This window comes from Oncorhynchus keta, chromosome 13 (genome assembly GCF_023373465.1).
Source record: "Oncorhynchus keta strain PuntledgeMale-10-30-2019 chromosome 13, Oket_V2, whole genome shotgun sequence".
NCBI lineage: Eukaryota > Metazoa > Chordata > Actinopteri > Salmoniformes > Salmonidae > Oncorhynchus > Oncorhynchus keta.
In genome coordinates, this window is record NC_068433.1 from 26,059,174 (window position 1) to 26,080,780 (window position 21,607).

The following is a 21,607-nucleotide window of genomic DNA, read 5'->3' on the forward strand; positions in this document are numbered from 1 at the left end:
CTCTGAACGTCTTTGAGTGGCCCAGCCAGAGCCCGGACAAGAACCCGATAAATCATCTCTGGAGAGACCTAAAATTAGCTGTGCAGCAACGCTCCTCATCCAACCCGACAGAGCTTGAGAGGATCTGCAGAGAAGAATGTGTGAAACTCCCCAAATACAGGTGTGCCAAGCTAGTAGAGTCATACCCAAGAAGACTCAAGGCTGTAATCGCTGCCAAAGGTGCTTCAACCAAGTACTGAGTAAAGGGTCTGAATACTAATGTAAATGTAATAGTTCCTTTTAAAATTTTTAATACATTTGCAAAAATTTCCAAAAAACGTTTTTTTGCTTTGTTATTATGGGGTATTGTGTGTCGATTGATGACGAGAAATAGCTATATAATCTGTTTTAGAATAAGGCTGTAACTTAACAAAATTTGGAAAAAGACAAAGGGGCTGAATACATTATGAATGCACTGTACACGCACCATCTTACATTTCATTCAAAACAGGCCGTTAGGATAGAACATGACATTAAACATTTTAATAAAACAATATTTTTATGACCGTTTTTAATGAGTGCCACCCATAAAAAAGACATACCGGTAGCCTACATACTTTTCACATGTAGCTTGTTATTGTCAGTCAATCAATGCAGCAGCACCGTCAGAGGCTCCATGTGGCGCATGTGAAGTGGGAGATGTCTAATCAATGCAAATGGATTTACAATTACAGAATTAAGTTGGAGAAAATGAGAAGCAGTAGGATACAATGGTCTCCCAACAGGTAGGCTGTTTTAATATGAACAGCCTACCTGTGCTGAAACAACAGAGTACACCGCCTCTCCTGAGTCCTGACTCCACATTGAAGTAAAAAAAAAAATGCTTCTTTAAACACTTGTATTTCGACTAGCTGGATAGATATAGATTCTATTTTTCAAATTGTGAAATCATTTCAAATGCCCATCTGACACCTGAATGGCAAGTATGGGCTTGTGGCTTCAGCCATGTTTGATAGCCATGAGGCCATAGAATTAAGGCTAATGACATTGACATGAGGTGACACTGTACTACTGTATGCTGCAGGGTCATCCATGGACAGTATTAGAAAAACAATTATTGCATTACGCCACACTACCCCTACCAACAATGAACAAAAAAACTATTTGTCTTTGGATTATAAAGGTTAGCATAATAGAGCTACAGCAAATGAAAATGTGTATTTAGAGTTCATATCAGTCACAGCCAAGAATGGGAAACAAAAGAATCCCACATTTTTAGCAGTGCAGACATTCTCTTATTCAACAGTGTTCATGGATCCAATTGACGTAAAATAGGGCAACTCCATAAAGCAGCATTACTAATGCTAGTTTATCAAATGTCTGCACTGCTAGAACACATGACATGGGATTCCCCATTCACAACACAAAGACATTCTCAATATTAACTACAAAGATAAGAAGAGAGGGGGTAAAAAATAAAGACAGGAAACAGTAAATCAAAGGTTGTTTGGTTACTTACAGGTTCTTGGATTTCTTAGACTTCTTGGACCCGTCGGGGCCAACGTCACAGCTGCATGGGGATCCGGCGCTGAGCTGAAGGGAGAGTAGGGAGAGCACACACTGCATCATCCAGTCTCCCCAGTCACAGTAGAAATTGGCCCCTAGAGCCTCACACTGGGCCCCAAAAGCCACTAGTCCCCCCGGTGCCACTATCTCCAAGGCTAAAGTATGCAGTGTGATGGAGGTAAAGGGTATCTAGTCCAGTCTGTAACACACACAGCCAGCTCCCCCTCTGGCTAATCCTCAACAGCACCCCAGCACATACTCCTATCGCCTCCGGGCCTCTCTCTGTGTGTGAATGTGTGGCTGACCGAGAGTGAATGCATGTGTGTGTGTGTGTGTGTGTGTGAGTGAGGGTGGCCTACACTGTGCATGTGTGAGTATGTGTGAGAGAGTCAAGTTGTGTTTGTGTGTGAGTTTGTGTGTGAAAAGAGTGTGACACCAGTCTGGTAGCCCTGGCCCCAATTAAGCCTAAACCTAAGCCGATAGGCTCCAGTGTCACATTACACTTCCTGAGCCCCTCTGTCTCTGATTGGCTGATAAAGAAAAGAGGGGGAGGAGTGGAAGAGGGGTCATTCTCTGGTAATCTGCTGGTCCGTGACTGTCCTGGGGGAGGTGGAGGTTTCTGTGTGTCTTTACGCACGTGCGTGCGCGTGTGTGTGCGTTCATGCACACACATGAGCATGTGTGTGTGTGTGTGTGTGTGTGTGTGTGTGTGTGTGTGTGTGTGTGTGTGTGTGTGTGTGTGTGTGTGTGTGTGTGTGTGTGTGTGTGTGTGCGCCTGTTATTGGACTGAAACAATGAGTGCTCATTGGGAACCCATTTCCCCATACATTAGGTACAGTATAGTTTCTTTCCCCTGCCTGTGTCTCAAAGTGACAAATGAGAATAACAACAGACACGGACTAAAAAAGCACTTCATTGTTGCTATTGAACCAACAGTTGGCAAGGAGTTCACAGCCATTGAACCTGTGCATATAGTTGAGGTCAGTGCCATCTTAAAACAAAATCAAAGTCAAACTGAAGTTGTAATGCCTCCTACCCACCTATTCAACAAATCCCAGTATAAAGCACACATAATCTGTTTACTTGTACCCTGTGTAGTGTTTTGATCATAGCCAGAGTTCAGATACTGAGCTGGCTCGTTCCCTTGACACTGCTAAAGGTGTCACTGAAAGTAGAGCTACTGAGATGCCGACCAAAACAACAAAAATGCTCCTGTAAACTAGCGTCTAAAGATCAGCGTTATCTGCGTACACAGAAAATGACAAGTATTAACTATGAGGTATCTACGATCAACAGATGGATATCTCTATTCCCTGTCGTGAAATCAATAGATTAGGGCCAGATTAATTTATTTAAATTGACTGATTTCCTCATACTGTATGAGCTGTAACCCAGTAAAATCGTTGAAATGTATATTTTTGTTCAATGTACATGTGTATGTCTGTGTAGGTCATTAGTAGCCTCCTGTCCACCTCCAAGCCCCAGACGCTCAAGGCTGACAAACATACACAAACGCACGGACACACACACACACATGCACATACACGCACTTGTGCAACGACCAGATCCCAATGAGGTCAGTAGGGTCAGCAGCAACATCAAAATAAAGTGTTTAATTTTAGTGTGGGAACATGAGAACCAGGGTGCCCCAGACCCCAGGGAGCTGTCTGCCAGGCTTTGCCCCAGTAACCAAAGAGGATGGGGGGGATCAGGCCAACCCAGTCCTCCTGCTATTTACCCACAGGGTTTACTGTAGGAATAGCTAATCCAGAGGTCATAACTCCACATTACTGACCACAGACACAGGGGAATATGGTTTGCTTTTGCCTGCCACACACACACACACACACACACACACACACACACACACACACACACACACACACACACACACACACACACACACACACACACACACACACACACACACACACACACACACTAGCCTTCAGCGGGGATCTCCAAATGAAGACACACGATGAGGTTCTAGCCATTGAGAGGAGGTCCGCATGTTACAGGTCCTTTCATACCATAAAGCACTCAACGCCAGGCTCATGTGACACTTTGAAACAACCCTCCAACTGCAATTAAGACCCATTACAACCTACAGGAACACATGGACTGGACTCCCTTCTATTGTGTCTCTTAAAGGGAATGTTTATGGGTTTCCTACTACATGTAACATGATCATTTGTAATGTAGGATGCTGTCTGGTGACGTGATGCAGACCTAGTTTAGGGCTGTAATGTCTTGCTGCCTTGAAGGTGTGTTGTTTTTCCTAAGAGGAACATGGAAACATAACCTAAAACTACTTACTGACTGAATAGCTATAGACAGACTAAATAAAATAGCATGTTAAACCAGCCCTCACATTCTCATGTCAGATTTAGATGTTCATCCATGTTGCTCAAATGTCAAACTTTGAAGTTGTTCCAAATGTCAAATTCCGGACTGCTTAAGGATCATTTTAGGCATTAACTCTACATTTTTAAAGTAAGGGTTAGGGTTTGGGATAGGATTACAAAAAAATTGAGAACAACTATATCAAAAACGTTCTATTGCTGGATTCAAACGTGCAACTTTTGAAATCAGAGGCAGATGTTGAAGCCCATCCACCATGCCCTAGCAAAACCAAAGTCAACTTGAAGTTAACAGTGTTCAATGTCACCCCTAGTGGCTGGTTTCCACATAATCTCCCAACGTCCTCAGATGGATGGACGTCAAATACTGAATTGTATCATGGGTGATAAAATACTGTATACAATGCATTTGGAAAGTATTCAGACCTCTTGACTTTTACCACATTTTGTTACGTTACAGCCTTATTCTAAAATGGAATAAATAGCTTTTTTTCCCTCATCAATCTACACACAAAACCCCATAATGACAAAGCAAAAACAGCTTTTTATACATTTTTGCAAATGTGTAAATAAACAACAACTGAAATATCACAATTACATAAGTATTCAGACCCAGTACTTTACCCAGTACTCAGTGTTGAAGCACCTTTGGCAGAAATTACAGCCTCGAGTCTTTGGTATGACACTACAAGATTGGCACACCTGTATTTGTGGAGTTTCTCCCATTCTTCTCTGCAGATCCTCTCAAGCTCTGTCATGTTAAATGGGGAGCATCGCTGCACATCTATTTTCAGGTCGCTCCAAAGATGTTTGACATTCAGAGACTTGTCCCGAAGCCACTCCTACGTTGTCTTGGTTGTATGCTTAGGGTCCTTGTTCTGTTGGAATGTGAGCCCAGTCTGAGGTCCTGAGCGCTCTGTACTTTGCTCCGTTCATCTTTTTCTTGATCCTGACTAGTCTCCCAGTCCCTGCCGCTGAAAAACATCCCCACAGCATGATGCTGCCATCACCATGCTTCACCGTAGGGATGGTGCTAGGTTGCATCCAGGCGTGACACTTGGCATTCCAGCCAAAGAGTTCAGTCTTGGTTTCATCAGACCAGAGAATCTTGTTTCTCATGGTCTAAGAGTCCTTTTGGTGACTTTTGGCAAATTCCAAGCGGGCTGTCATGTGACTTTTACTGAGGAGTGGCTTCCGTCTGGCCACTCTACCATAAAGGCCTGATTGGTGAAGTGCTGCGGAGATGGTTGTCCGACTGGAAGGTTCTCCCATCTCCACAGAGGAACTCTGGAGCTCTGCCAGAGTGACAATTGGGTTCTTGGTCACCCCCATGACCAAGGCCCTTCTCCCACGATCACTCAGTTTGGAAGAGGAATTGTCTTGGTGGTTGCAAACCTCTTCCATTTAATAATGATGGAGGCCACTGTGTTCTTGGTGACCTTCAATGCTGCAGACATTTTTTTGTATTCTTCCACAGATCTGTGCCTCGAAACAATCCTGTCTCGGATCTCTACGGACAATTCCTTCGACCTCATGGCTTGGTTTTTGCTCTGACATGCACTGTCAACAGTGGGACCATATATAGACTGGTGTGTGCCTTTCCAAATCATGTCCAATCGATTGAATTTACCACAGGTGGACTCCAATCAAGTTGTAGAAACATCTAAAAGATGATTAATGGAAACAAGATGCACCCTGCTCAATTTCGAGTGTCAAATGGTCTGAATACTTACGTAAATGTATTTTTTTACATTTGCAAAAAACATTTTCACTGTCATTGTGGAGATTTGTGTGTAGATTGATGAGGAAAAATATTATTTATTCAATTTTAGAATAAGGCTGTAACATAAAAAAAATGGGGAAATATCAAATTTTCGGAATACTTTCCGATTGCACTGTATTTACTCTTTGTCGCACATACCTACATATAACCTGAATACCCACTAGATAGTAATGTTTTATATGACATAAGAAGAAATTATCCATATGCTAACAATGAAAGTATTGGTTTTAAGATTGAAATACAGGTATAACAATTGGAATTGGTGATCAATTGTCCATGTTCAAGTGTTAAAATAGTGAATCTCTGGCGTTCTCCATCACTTTAATTTCTGAAGTCTGTGAAGCATGAACCCCTCCCCAGCCCCTCACATAGCAGTCTGCTCAGGACATAGGAACAACAGCAGGGTCAGATCCAGTCTCTATATATACTGTAACCCTGAGCCCCAATGTCTACACAGCAGTGGTCCACAGCAGAAACAAACTCTCACGTGCTCCACTGAGGACCCCCAGGCCAAGGCGCTCAAAGCCAGAAACACACTGAAGGGCTGTGGGCAAGAGGTCTGATGGGTTGGGTCGACGGGGGGCTGAACGGTCGCAAACAATGCATATACAGTTGAAGTCGGAAGTTTACATACACCATGGCCAATACATTTAAACTCAGTTTTTCACAATTCCTGACATTTAATTCTAATACCCTGTCTTAGGTCAGATAGGATCACCACTTTATTTAAGAACGTGAAATGTCAGAATAATAGTAGAGAGAATGATTTCTTTCAGCTTTTATTTCATTCATCACATTCCCAGTGGGTCAGAAGTTTACATAAACTCAATTAGTATTTGGTAGCATTGCCTATCTAAATTGTTAAATTTGGGTCAAACGTTTCGGGTATAGTTCCACAAGCTTCCCACAATAAGTTGAGTGAATTTTGCCCCATTCCTCCTGACAGAGCTGTTGTAACTGAGTCAGGTTTGTAGGCCTCCTTGCTCGCACACGCTTTTTCAGTTCTGCCCACAAATTTTCTATAGGATGGGGGTCAGAGCTTTGTGATGGCCACTCCTTGACTTTGTTGTCCTTAAGCCATTTTGCCACAACTTTGGAAGTATGCTTGGGGTCATTGTCCATTTGGAAGACCCATTTGCGACCAAGCTTTAACTTCTTGACTAATGTCAGGTGTTTTGAAATTGCTCCCAAGGATGAACCAGACAAATTAAAACACAACATTTGTTTCTGAGGTCTTGGCTGATTTCTTTTGATTTTCCCATGATGTCAAGCAAAGAGGCACTGAGTTTGAAGGTAGGCCTTGAAATACATCCACAAGTACAACTCCAATTGACTCAAATGATGTCAATTAGCCTTTCAGAAGCTTCTAAAGTCATGACATAATTTTCTGGAATGTTCCAAGCTGTTTAAAGGCACAGTCAACTTAGTGTATGTAAACTTCTGACCCACTGGAATTGTGATACAGTGAATTATAAGTGAAACTATCTGTCTGTAAATAATTGTTGGAAAAATTACTTGTGCCATGCACAAAGTAGATGTCCTAACCAACTTGCCAAAACTATAGTTTGTTCACAAGAAATTTGTGGAGTGGTTGAAAAACAAGTCTTAATGACTCCAACCTAAGTGTATGTAAACTTCCGTCTTCAACTGTACATACTCACACTCATTTATGAAAATATCACATACACTGTTCACACTGCTATGCTTTATCTTGGCCAGGTCGCAGTTGCAAATGAGAACTTGTTCTCAACTAGCCTACCTGGTTAAATAAAGGTGAAATATTTGTATTTATTTTTTAAACAAGATGGCACTGACAGGGAAGGTCGACATCTCACGAGTTCCAAACTGACTTTGCTATTTAGTGACTTTTTTGTGTTTATTGAGAAGAAAAATACATCGGTAATGCTATTATCACATTTTACCGCCTAACACTTTGGACATCAGATAGACAGTTACTAACCTCGATTTCAACAGCAAATCCGACTCTGACTCAGCTGTTCCCTTGTTCACACCAGACCCTATTCCTTTGTTTCATGGGCTGGCGTCCTGGTGAGACTGAGACGAAGAGTAAATCAACCAACACGCCCCTCCGTTTTATTGGCAAATGTCCAGGAACTTGAGAATAAGATGGATGAGCTTCGTTCGAGAGTCTCCTGTCAGAGAGACTAGAAAACAACATTATTATATTCTTTGAAGATACTTGGCTGGCTGAATCTATGAACATAGAACTAAGTAGTTTCTCCATGTAGCGACACGATCGAACGACAGCTTTCTCGGCCAAGTCCAAAGGGGGAGGGTTGTGCCTCTTCATAAACAACAACTGGTGCTCTGATTTCAGTGTGAAAGAAATCTCAAGCTTTTTCTCACCTGATATAGAATTTCTCATGGTAAGCTACACAGCTTTTTATCTACCAAGAGAGCTCTCATCCATAATTATCACAACTTTCTACATCCCACCACAAGCAAACACCACTTTGGCACTTACAAACTATATGGGACATAACAAGAAACTGCACATCCAGAGGCAGCGTTTCTTGTGGACGGAGACTTTAACACCAGGGGACTTAAAACCATGCTAAATCAATTCTACCAACATGTCTCCTGCACCACAAGGGGTGCTAAAACTCTAGACCACTTTTATTCTTCCCACAGTAATGCATATAAGTCACTCTCTCGCTTCGGCAAATCAGACCACAGCTCTATCCTCCTGCTTCCATAACTCTATCCTCCCGTGCCAGTGATGCGCTCAATAAGGAAGTGGTCTGATGAAGCAGATACAAGGCTACAAGACCGTTTTGCAGGTACCGACTGGGACATGTTCCGGGATTCATCCATTGGAATTGAAGAGTTTACCACAGTCACGGGCTTCATCAATAAATGCATAGAAGACGTCTTCCCCACAGTGACCATATGAACGTATCCAAACCAAAAACCATGTATTATATGCAGTAACCACACTGGGATAAAGGCTAGAGCTACCGCTTACATGGAACAGGACACAGACATAGACATATACAAGAAAGCCTGCTACGACCGCCGATGAGACAAAAAACATGAAAAGGGACGATATAGGAGGAAGGTGGAATCCTATTACACCGGCTCCGATACTCGTCAGATATGGGAGGGCTTGCAGTCAATAACGGACTACAAAGGGAAACCCAGCTATGAGATGCCCAGTGACGCAGAACTCCCAAACGAGCTAAATGCCTTTTATGCTCACTTTGAAGAAAACAACACAGAGTCTTAGATGAAAGCCCCTGTTGTCCAGATGACTGTGTGATCTCACTCTCTGTGGCCGATGTGAATAAAACTTTTAAACAGGTAAACACTTGCAAGGCCGCCGGGCCAGACAGAATAGCATTCTCAGAGCATGTGCAGAACAGCTGTCAAGTGTCTTGAAGGACATTTAGAATCTCTCCTTGTCCCAGTCTGTAATCCCAACATACTTCAAGATGACCACCATTGTCTTGTCCATGTTCCCAAGAACTCCAAGGTAACCTGCCTAAATGACTATTGTCTCATAGCACTCACATCTGTATGAAGTGCTTTGAAAGGCTGGTGAGGACACACATCAACACCATCATCCTAGACACCCTAAACCAACTCCAATTTGTATTCCGCCCCAACATATCAATTTAATTTCACACTGCTCTCTCCCACCTGGACAAGAGCGGAAATAACTATGTGAGAATGCTGTTCATAGGCCACAGCTCAGCGTTCAACACCATAGTCTCCTCCAAGCTCATCACCAAGCTCGGGGCCCTGGGACTGAACACCTCCCTCTGAAACTGGATCCGGGAGTACAGGGATTACAGGAGAGTTTAAGACCCTCAACACAGGGGCCCCTCAGTGGTGTGCTTAGTCCCCTCCTGTACTCCCTGTTCACCCACGACTGTGTTGCCATGCACGACTCCAACAGCATCATCAAGTTTGCTGATGACACGCCGGTGGTAGGCCTGATCACCGATGGCCATGAGCTCAGAGACATGGTAGTGTGGTGCCAATGTCAACATCCTCTCCCTCAATGTCAGTAAGACCAAGGAGTTGATCGTGGACTACAGGAAAAAGAGGGGAGAGCACACCCCCATCCACATCAGCGAGGCTGTAGTGGAGCGGGTCGAGTGTCCTTGGTGTCCACATCACTAAGGACTTAGCAGGGTCCATACACACCTGCACAGTTGTGAAGAGGGCAAGATAGCATCTCCCCCCCCCAGGAGACTAAAAATATTTGGCATTGACCCACAGATTCTCAAAAAGTTCTACAGCTGCACCATCGAGAGCATCTTGACTGGCTGCATCTCCGCTTGGCATGGCAAATGCACCGGACGTCGACTGCAGCCATCCAAGACATCTATATCAGGTGGTGTCAGAGGAAGGCACAAACAATTGGCAAAGACTTCAGCCAACCAAACCATAGACTGTTCACTGTGTTACCATCTCGCAAACTGACTAACAGGCTCAGAGACAGCTTCTCCCCCCCCAAGCCAAACAACTTCTAAATATCCATAAGATTGCTAAATAGTTAATTAAATGGTTACCCAGACTATCTGCATTGACCCTATCTATGCACACTTACAAGACTATAAAAACACTCACTCACACAACGCTGACACTCACACAAACCCACACACAGACATAACACACAAACACCCCCCCCCCCACATTTACTTTCACACTCATCATATGCCGATGCTACTCTGTTTTTTATTTAACTCTACTCTATTAACTCTACTCTACTCTACTCTATTATCTATTCTGATGCCTATTCACTTTACCCTGCCTTTATATACAGATCTACCTCAAATACCTTGTACTCCTGCACAGTGATATGGTACTGGTACTCTCTGTATATAGCTTCATTCTTGTGTTACCATATTCTTCTTTTGTTTAACTCTGCATCATTGGGAACGGCTTGTAAGCAAGCATATTGATTGACACACACGTGATGTAGTTCAGAACATCAGCTGGCAGTCACACCACTGGCTTGTTGTTCCCTGATAACAGAGAGCTGGGATATGGCATGAGTGGAAACAGAGAAGGGGAACATACATACACACATTCACAAGTGCTCACGTTTCTAGCAAACAGTGTACGCAAATAAACACTACACGCTCAGACACAGAAATACAGTACATATTCACGCACACAGCACTTACAAACACTAACCCACACATACAGTGCACACAAATACAAATTGTACTCACACATCCAGTTAAACACCCCCAAAAGACAATTTTATTCACACATCCAGTACACCTAAACAAACCACTGCTGCTAAAAACACCCCAATCAATTCACACTGCAGCACAGCCCACAGTAAATCCCCCAAGGTGAAGGGTTGGCCTCCATCATATATATGCCATTTAGCAGACGCTTTTATCCAAAGTGACTTACAGTCATGTGTGCATACATTCTACGTATGGGTGGTCCCGGGAATCAAACCCACTACCCATGGCATTACAAGAGCCATGCTCTACCAACTGTGCTACAGAAGGACCATCCATCATGTTAGTCTTTGTATAGCTAACCTCCATTCAGCAGTTCACTCCTGCTGCTGCCCGGCTGCTACAGCCTGCTGCCCTAGTCTGACCTTATTCATGCCTCCCCAAGGACACTTCTTCCTTTTCATTGGTCTTCCCTCTCTCCTACTTCAAAAAACAACTTGACTATTCACCATGGGACAATGTAGGGCTGGCCTTCTCCTTCTTTCCTTCAGCCCTGCTTTCTTTCCCTTCCTCCATCTGAGCAGGTTTGGGTTTGTGTGAACCGTTTATACCCGGTTTCCTGACATTGAGAGGAGAAGGGTGGAATGGGAGGAGGACAAAATGCAGAGGATAAGGCTTCTCTGAGTTCTCCCCTGGGGGTATGGGAGCAACAATGGGTCTTGGTGAAGAAAATAAAAAAAGATGGGAATAGAAGAAAATGGGTCTAATAGGCCACGAGACGTTTTCTTGGGCGGAGGTTAAACGAGAAGGGAGAGACACGGTCAAATGCAAATGCTAACCTCAATGAGTGAACTTAAACCGCAATGTTCTAAAATTTGAACCCAATGGCACAGTTTGAGTCCGTTATTGTGGAAGGGAAGGACAGGAGGAAGTTGAAGTGCACATTCATTACAACATAAAGGCGAGTTTCGACTGGCCGACTTGTTCTTTTCTTTAACCCCCTAAGGTTGATGTACGCACCCCTGTGGAATTCTAATTCACACAATACAGAAATCCCCAAAACATTCTGTCTGTTTAAGGTAGAGATATCTGTTTTCCTGCATTGGATGTGTCTGGGCTACACACTAATATGACCCCTAGGAATGGAGAGACTCTCACGGACATGTATATGTCGGTTGTTTTGCTCTACGACGCCCACAAGCCTCACAAGACATGTCTGAAAGTCCCGCGGTACCAGTTGAATTTATTTTACAGAAGTATATATGGAGACTTTTTAGTGCCAAAAAAAGGTGTAAATAGATGCAAAATAATAAGAATGTTTCCTTATCTCTCTCAGATACAGTGGGGCAAAAAAGTATTTAGTTAGCCACCAATTGTGCAAGTTCTCCCACTTAAAAATATGAGAGAGGGCTGTAATTTTCATCATAGGTACACTTCAACTATGACAGACAAAATGAGAAAAAAAATCCAGAAAATCACATTGTAGGATTTTTTATGAATTTATTTGCAAATTATGGTGGAAAATAAGTATTTGGTCAACTACAAACAAGCAAGATTTCTGGCTCTCACAGACCTGTAACTTCTGGCACCTGTATGAACTTGTTATCAGTATAAAATACACCTGTCCACAACCTCAAACAGTCACACTCAAAACTCCACTATGGCCAAGACCAAAGAGCTGTCAAAGGACACCAGAAACAAAATTGTAGACCTGCACCAGGCTGGGAAGACTGAATCTGCAATAGGTAAGCAGCTTGGTTTGAATAAATCAATTGTGGGATATTATTATTATTATTAGGAAATGGAAGACATACAAGACCACTGATAATCTCTCTCGATCTGGGGCCCCACGCAAAATCTCACCCCGTGGGGTCAAAATGATCACAAGAACGGTGAGCAAAAATCCCAGAACCACACGGGGGGGGCTTAGTGAATGACCTGCAGAGAGCTAGGACCAAAGTAACAAAGCCTACCATCAGTAACACACAACGCTGCCAGGGACTCAAATCCTGCAGTGCCAGACGTGTCCCCCTGCTTAAGCCAGTACATGTCCAGGCCCGTCTGAAGTTTGCTAGAGAGCATTTGGATGATCCAGAAGAAAATTGGGAGAATGTCGTATGGTCAGATTTTTTGTGGACGGAGACTTTAACACCAGGGGACTTAAAACCATGCTAAATCAATTCTACCAACATGTCTCCTGCACCACAAGGGGTGCTAAAACTCTAGACCACTTTTATTCTTCCCACAGTAATGCATATAAGTCACTCTCTCGCTTCGGCAAATCAGACCACAACTCTATCCTCCTGCTTCCATAACTCTATCCTCCCGTGCCAGTGATGCGCTCAATAAGGAAGTGGTCTGATGAAGCAGATACAAGGCTACAAGACCGTTTTGCAGGTACCGACTGGGACATGTTCCGGGATTCATCTATTGGAATTGAAGAGTTTACCACAGTCACGGGCTTCATCAATAAATGCATAGAAGACGTCTTCCCCACAGTGACCATATGAACGTATCCAAACCAAAAACCATGTATTATATGCAGTAACCACACTGGGATAAAGGCTAGAGCTACCGCTTACATGGAACAGGACACAGACATAGACATATACAAGAAAGCCCGCTACGACCGCCGATGAGACAAAAAACATGAAAAGGGACAATATAGGAGGAAGGTGGAATCCTATTACACCGGCTCCGATACTCGTCAGATATGAGAGGGCTTGCAGTCAATAACGGACTACAAAGGGAAACCCAGCTATGAGATGCCCAGTGACGCAGAACTCCCAAACGAGCTAAATGCCTTTTATGCTCACTTTGAAGAAAACAACACAGAGTCTTACATGAAAGCCCCTGTTGTCCAGATGACTGTGTGACCTCACTCTCTGTGGCCGATGTGAATAAAACTTTTAAACAGGTAAACACTTGCAAGGCCGCCGGGCCAGACAGAATAGCATTCTCAGAACCCACACACAGGCATAACACACAAACAACCCCCCACCCACGTTTACTTTCACACTCATCATATGCTGATGCTACTCTGTTTTTTATTTAACTCTTATTATCTATTCTGATGCCTATTCACTTTACCCTGCCTTTATATACAGATCTACCTCAAATACCTTGTACTCCTGCACAGTGATATGGTACTGGTACTCCCTGTATATAGCTTCATTCTTGTGTTACCATATTCTTCTTTTGTTTAACTCTGCATCATTGGGAACGGCTTGTAAGCAAGCATATTGATTGACACACACGTGATGTAGTTCAGAACATCAGCTGGCAGTCACACCACTGGCTTGTTGTTCCCTGATAACAGAGAGCTGGGATATGGCATGAGTGGAAACAGAGAAGGGGAACATACATACACACATTCACAAGTGCTCACGTTTCTAGCAAACAGTGTACGCAAATAAACACTACACACTCAGACACAGAAATACAGTACATATTCACTCACACAGCACTTACAAACACTAACCCACATATACAGTGCACACACATACAAATTGTACTCACACATCCAGTTAAACACCCCCAAAAAGACAATTGTATTCACACATCCAGTACACCTAAACAAACCACTGCTGCTAAAAACACCCCAATCAATTCACACTGCAGCACAGCCCACAGTAAATCCCCCGAGGTGAATGGTTGGCCTCCATCATGTTAGTCTTTGTATAGCTAACCTGCATTCAGCAGTTCACTCCTGCTGCTGCCCGGCTGCTACAGCCTGCTGCCCTAGTCTGACCTTATTCATGCCTCCCCAAGGACACTTCTTCCTTTTCATTGGTCTTCCCTCTCTCCTACTTCAAAAAACAACTTGACTATTCACCATGGGACAATGAAGGGCTGGCCTTCTCCTTCTTTCCTTCAGCCCTGCTTTCTTTCCCTTCCTCCATCTGAGCAGGTTTGGGTTTGTGTGAACCGTTTATACCCGGTTTCCTGACATTGAGAGGAGAAGGGTGGAATGGGAGGAGGACAAAATGCAGAGGATAAGGCTTCTCTGAGTTCTCCCCTGGGGGTATGGGAGCAACAATGGGTCTTGGTGAAGTGGAAAAAAAGATGGGAATAGAAGAAAATGGGTCTAATGGAGGCCACGAGACGTTTTCTTGGGCGGAGGTTAGACGAGAAGGGAGAGACACGGTCAAATGCAAACGCTAACCTCAATGAGTGAACTTAAACCGCAATGTTCTAAAATTTGAACCCAATGGCACAGTTTGAGTCCGTTATTGTGGAAGGGAAGGACAGGAGGAAGTTGAAGTGCACATTCATTACAACATAAAGGCGAGTTTCGACTGGCCGACTTGTTCTTTTCTTTAACCCCCTAAGGTTGATGTACGCACCCCCGTGGAATTCTAATTCACACAATACAAAAATCCCCAAAACATTCTGTCTGTTTAAGGTAGAGATATCTGTTTTCCTGCATTGGATGTGTCTGGGCTACACACTAATATGACCCCTAGGAATGGAGAGACTCTCACGGACATGTATATGTCGGTTGTTTTGCTCTACGACGCCCACAAGCCTCACAAGACATGTCTGAAAGTCCCGCGGTACCAGTTGAATTTATTTTACAGAAGTATATATGGAGACTTTTTAGTGCCCAAAAAAGGGGTAAATAGATGTAAAATAATAGGAATGTTTCCTTATCTCTCTCAGATACAGTGGGGCAAAAAAGTATTTAGTTAGCCACCAATTGTGCAAGTTCTCCCACTTAAAAATATGAGAGAGGGCTGTAATTTTCATCATAGGTACACTTCAACTATGACAGACAAAATGAGAAAAAAAATCCAGAAAATCACATTGTAGGATTTTTAATGAATTTATTTGCAAATTATGGTGGAAAATAAGTATTTGGTCACCTACAAACAAGCAAGATTTCTGGCTCTCACAGACCTGTAACTTCTGGCACCTGTTTGAACATACATACACCTGTCCACAACCTCAAACAGTCACACTCAAAACTCCACTATGGCCAAGACCAAAGAGCTGCCAAAGAGCTGTCAAAGGACACCAGAAACAAAATTGTAGACCTGCACCAGCCTGGGAAGACTGAATCTGCAATGGGTAAGCAGCTTGGCTTGAAGAAATCAATTGTGGGATATTATTATTATTATTAGGAAATGGAAGACATACAAGACCACTGATAATCTCTCTCGATCTGGGGCCCCACGCAAAATCTCACCCCGTGGGGTCAAATTGATCACAAGAACGGTGAGCAAAAATCCCAGAACCACACGGGGGGGCTTAGTGAATGACCTGCAGAGAGCTAGGACCAAAGTAACTACCATCAGTAACACACTACGCCGCCAGGGACTCAAATCCTGCAGTGCCAGACGTGTCCCCCTGCTTAAGCTAGTACATGTCCAGGCCCGTCTGAAGTTTGCTAGAGAGCATTTGGATGATCCAGAAGAAAATTGGGAGAATGTCATATGGTCAGATGAAACCAAAATATAACTTTTTGGTAAAAACTCAACTCGTCGTGTTTGGAGGACAAAGAATGCTGAGTTGCATCCAAAGAACACCATACCAACTGTGGAGCATGAGGGTGGAAACATCATGCTCTGGGGCTGTTGTTCTGCAAAGGGACCAGGACGACTGATTCTTGTAAAGGAAAGAATGAATGGGGCCATGTATCGTGAGATTTTGAGTGAAAACCTTATTCCATCAACAAGGGCATTGAAGATGAAACGTGGCTGGGTCTTTCAGCATGACAATGATCCCAAACACACCGCCCGGGCAACGAAGGAGTGGCTTCGTAAGAAGCATTTCAAGGTCCTGGAGTGGCCTAGCCAGTCTCCAGATCTCAACCCCATAGAAAATCTTTGGAGGGAGTTGAAAGTCTGTGTTGCCCAGCAACAGCCCCAAAACAGCACTGCTCTAGAGGAGATCTGCATGGAGGAATGGGCCAAAATATCAGCAACAGTGTGTGGAAACCTTGTGAAGACTTACAGAAAACGTTTGACCCCTGTCATTGCCAACAAAGGGTATATAACAAAGTATTGAGATAAACTTTTGTTATTGACCAAATACTTATATTTGCCTCTCTCATCTTTTTAAGTGAGAGAACTTGCACAATTGGTGGCTGACTAAATACTTTTTTGCCCCACTGTATACAGGGCTTTCGGAAAGTATTCAAACCTCTTGACTTTTTCCACATTTTGTTAGGTTACAGCCTTATTCTAAAATTGATAAACACATTTTTCCCCTCAATCTACACACAATAGCCCATAATGACAAAGTTGTATTCAGACCCTTTACTCAGTACTTTGTTGAAGCACATTTGGCAGCAATTACAGCCTAAATTCTTCTTGGGTATGACATTACAAGCTTGGCACACCTGTATTTGAGGAGTTTCTCCCATTCTTCTCTGCAGATCCTCTCCAGAGCTGTCAGGTTGGATGGGGAGCATTGCTGCACAGCTATTTTCAGGTCTCTCAAGAGATGTTCGATTGGGTTCAAGTCCAGGCTCTGGCTGGGTCACACAAGGACATTCAGAGACTTGTCCCGAAGCCAATCCTGCATTGTCTTAGTTGTATGCTTAGGGTCATAATCCTGTTGGAAGGTGAACATTCACCCCAGTCTGAGGTCCTGTGCACTCTGGGGCAGGTTTTTATCAAGGGTCTATCGGTAATTTGCTCCGTTCATCTTTGCCTCGATCCTAACTAATTTCCCAGTCCCTTGTCTGAAAAACATCCCCACAGTATGATGCTAACACCACCATGCTTCACCATAGGTATGGTGCCAGGTTTCCTCCAGACATGACGCTTGGCATTCAGGCCAAAGAGATCCATCTTGGTTTCATCAAACCAAACCTTTTAGGTGCCATTTGGCAAACTCCAAGTGGGCTGTCATGTTCCTTTTACTGTAGGAGTAGCTTCCATCTGGCCACTCTACCATAACGGCCTGATTGGTGGAGTGCTGCAGAGATGGTTGTTCTTCGGGTTCTTGGTCACATCCCTGACCAAGGCCCTGCTCAACCGATTGCTAAATTGCTAATTTGTCCAGGCGGCAAGCTCTAGGAAGAGTCTTGGTGGTTCCAAACTACATTTACGAATGATGGAGGCCACTGTGTTCTTGGGGACCTTAAATGTTGCAGACATGTTTTGGTACCCTTTCCCAGATCTGTGCCTGGACACAATCCTGTTTGTGGACAATTCCTTCAACCTTATGGCTTTTTTGATCTGACATGCATTGTCAAATGTGGGACCTTATGTAGACAGGTGTGTGCCTTTCCAAACCATGTCCAATGAATTTAATTTACCACGGGTGGACTCCAATCAAATTGTAGAAAAATCTCAAGGATCAATGGAAACAGGATGCAGTGGAGCTCAATTTCGAGTCTCGTAGCAAAAGATCTGAATACTTATGTAAATAAGGTATTTCTGTTTTTTGTTTTTAATAAATTAGCAAAAATGTCAAAAACCCTTTTATTCAATGCACTTGTATGGGCTAATAACATTAAGGCCAAATACCATTTTTTTTTATCAAATAGACTTTTATGGGTTAATTCCTAATGCACATTGTTCACTTCTCATTTCTTTGATATCCTATCATTCATGACATAATTGTTTAAGTGTCCAGGGTAAGTGCTCTGTGCTTTTGCCTGGTACAACATCCTAGACATTATGAAACAGAGTTGTTTCAGACAGAGCTGTGTTCGTAACTGTTACAGGCCCAGGGTGATTGTTTCCCTTTATACAACGGTTGGGTCTAACCCTGAATGCTGATTGTTTAAAACCGCATTCCTGGCGGTGTCTATTCCATAAGTTACCACCAGCTAAATCTATGACATTACAATGCCTATTCACCCTGTTCCATCTGACTGTGCAATCCACTGTCTCATCAGCACAGCCAGACAATTTATAAACTTGATCTCCACTATAAAAAGCATCTAGACATTATCTCACATTTCTTTTAGACTAACATTTCGTTTTCAACAGCAGAGATTTGTATACACCTTGCTATCTGTCTCTCTGACATTTGCAACATTGTTTCAATATTGAAATTCGATCTCCAGGTGTCCCATAGTAATGAACGTGTTGGGAGGCGGGACGAAGCAGACATGCAGGCAGCGTTTCTCAGTCAGTCTAGCATCACTACTTCACAGTAGAGACATTTGAACTTAAAATGCATTTGATTTAAAAAAAAATAATTGGGCATAAATGCTTCTGTGCTTTAATAGCAAACTTGTATGCCATAGTAAAAGTGAAGAAAATTGTTACATTTAGCCATGGAAAATGTAGGAACCTTCCCGATAGCCATGATTTGCTGAAATAATGGCTTGGCTGGACATGCCGAGAGATGAGCTCAGATTGGTCTTCCATGTAGCACGGTTCTGTCTATAACATGACCTGGTCAGTATGTGTAGGTTATCCTTTCTAATGTGGCTTTTTTGAAAGATATCACGTAGTAGGACCGAGTTTTGAAATCAGTGGAATTAGAGTATGATAACTAAGGAGAAATTCTGCCGTTTGATCGATGTGCAGAGTGAGTCGAAAAGAGGTCTATTGTATAAAACACCTGTCTCCGGATTACATCTTCAAACTAAGGGCAAACATGGCATCCGTCACAGAGAGGGAGAAGCGTCCATCCATGTACAGTATATTGGTAAGATCGTCTAGCTAGTGACATTTTCAGATATTACACATTTCTAATTTTGTCAGAAAGTCATTTTAATTTCAAGTTAACCTGTTACTCCTACCCCCTACTTTTTCAAACATTCTGTTAAAAATTGCGCAACATTTCAGTGCCTTGCTACTCAGGCCAGGAATATAGTATATGCATATGATTAGTATGTGTGGATAGAAAACACTCAGACGTTTATAAAACTGGTTAAATCACGGCTGTGACTATAACAGAACGTGTGTTTCATCGAAAAGTGCAGGAATATCTGATCACTGAAAATGGAAAAAAATACCCATCCGCGACTTGCAAGTAACCATTTCAATAGAATGTTCATGATTTCACTGAGACAACTGTCGATAGATGTAGTTGGTAAATTCGCTCTGGCTATCTACTCCGATTTCAGAGCACTCTCATCTGAGTCTGCGAGAGTGCAGAACAACTGACAAATTTACGAACGCTCAACACCAGTTGAATATGGCCAGTGCCAGTAAACGTTGTCTCATTTGCATCTGGAAGTAGCTAGCAACTAGCTAACTTTAGCCAGTTAGCTTTAGTGCTTGCGAACTGTTATTAGGTCAGAACCTTCGGATCAACTCTACTCCTCAGTCAGAGCATCCAGTGTGTGCTCTGAATGCTCCGAGAGCAAAACGCTCTGAATGCTCCGAGAGCAAAACGCTCTGAATGCTCCGAGAGCAAAACGCTCTGAATGCTCCGAGAGCAAAACGCTCTGAATGCACCGAGAGCAAAACGCTCTGAATTTATGAACAGACAATCTGACAATGCTCTGAGTTTATGAAAGCCCAGATCGCACTCTGAGCGCACTCTGGCATTCCAGATTGAATTTATGAACACACCCGCAGTATAAACCAGCCTTTAGTCTTGAAGTCTTTGGTTGTCAAGTACATGGCCTCACATGTGAATACTTAAAAAGATGAGGGGGCTAAGGATTAAGGGGGTGTGAACGATGCTGAGTGGGTGTAGACAAAGAAAAGCTCTCCAGTAGGTTTACAAAAACATTCAAAGGGACATTTTCTCAAAAGTGGAGGTTACAAGTTTATCAACTTTCAAAGCAGAATTACTGTCCCATTGTTCTTCAACTGTAGCGTATGATATACCATTTTCTAGTTCTGAGTCTCTACTTTTGTCCAATATAAAAAACACCATTTCACAAATGCCGGTCGGTCACAAATGAAAAATGTAAAACGAAACGAAGTGCAGCTAGTTTGCAGTCTTTCCAGCTTCAGTTTGAAGTGACTGTGTTAGCTGTGTTGTTGACTAGCTCCTCTGAACAACAGCGTGCTGACAAGACAAGCGTGCCTCATTAACTAATTGTTATGGTTGTGTCCAAATAAATGCCACTAGAGAAAAGTTCAAACAAATGCAAATGCAGCTACTGTTGTTATTCTGGCTGCACTGTTTGACATTACTGTAAGTAAGCCATAGTTGGCTAGCTAGCAAGTAAGGGATAAGAACGCTGCCAGCCAGTATGACAATGGAACATTTAGAACGAACGACTGGGTTACATCCATCAATAAAGAACAGAAAAGCTGAATGACTGGGTTGCGTCTCTGGCAACCGAACCGATAGAACGAATGACTAGCCGGCTTGGGTAGCAACCCTAGCTTTATGTTGGGACTATATCTTGTGGAAGGGTGAAATAGTATGAATAAATTCATCAAAATAAAAAAAAATAGGAAAATATGTCAATCATTATTTGAATATGTTGGTAACCCGTTATAATAGTGATAATACCCTCGAAGCCAGTGTTTGGAGTATATATTAGCACGGTTTACTGGCCCGAGACAAATCAACACCCGTGCTTATATATCCTCCAAACACTGGCTTCTCAGGCATTATCACTTAATTGTATTCTGTCTGTAACTGTAGAATCCTCCTTGTAGGACCCTCCATTGTCAGTCAGAAAGCACCTTCAGATGTCACTCAACACTCACTGGAGGAGAAGAGTACAAGGCAAGAAAGCTGGAGCCATGGGTCCTCTGTGCAGTGTTTTGTGATCACATACATTGATACACACACACACAAACAAATTGATATACATACACACAAACAAGCATGCACACATTGAAAAAGACACGTACACACACATTCAGAAAAGTCCAATA

The 21,607-nt window shown here is 43.0% G+C and overlaps 1 protein-coding gene across 9 annotated transcripts in view; it reads right to left on the reverse strand.

The window, feature by feature from the left end:
- LOC118387534 (regulator of G-protein signaling 3-like) overlaps positions 1 to 21,607 on the reverse strand; it is a 217,559-nt gene that overhangs the window by 18,458 nt on the left and 177,494 nt on the right. For 8 of the 9 annotated variants that reach the window (XM_052459849.1, XM_052459847.1, XM_052459846.1 and 5 more), the window contains one exon: positions 1,499 to 1,572. In XM_052459849.1, the coding sequence (XP_052315809.1) occupies positions 1,499 to 1,572 (74 nt within the window). Of the gene's footprint in view, positions 1 to 1,498; positions 1,573 to 7,648; positions 7,708 to 21,607 lie in introns of those variants that run through there. The other variant, XM_035775991.2, reaches the window with a different exon arrangement.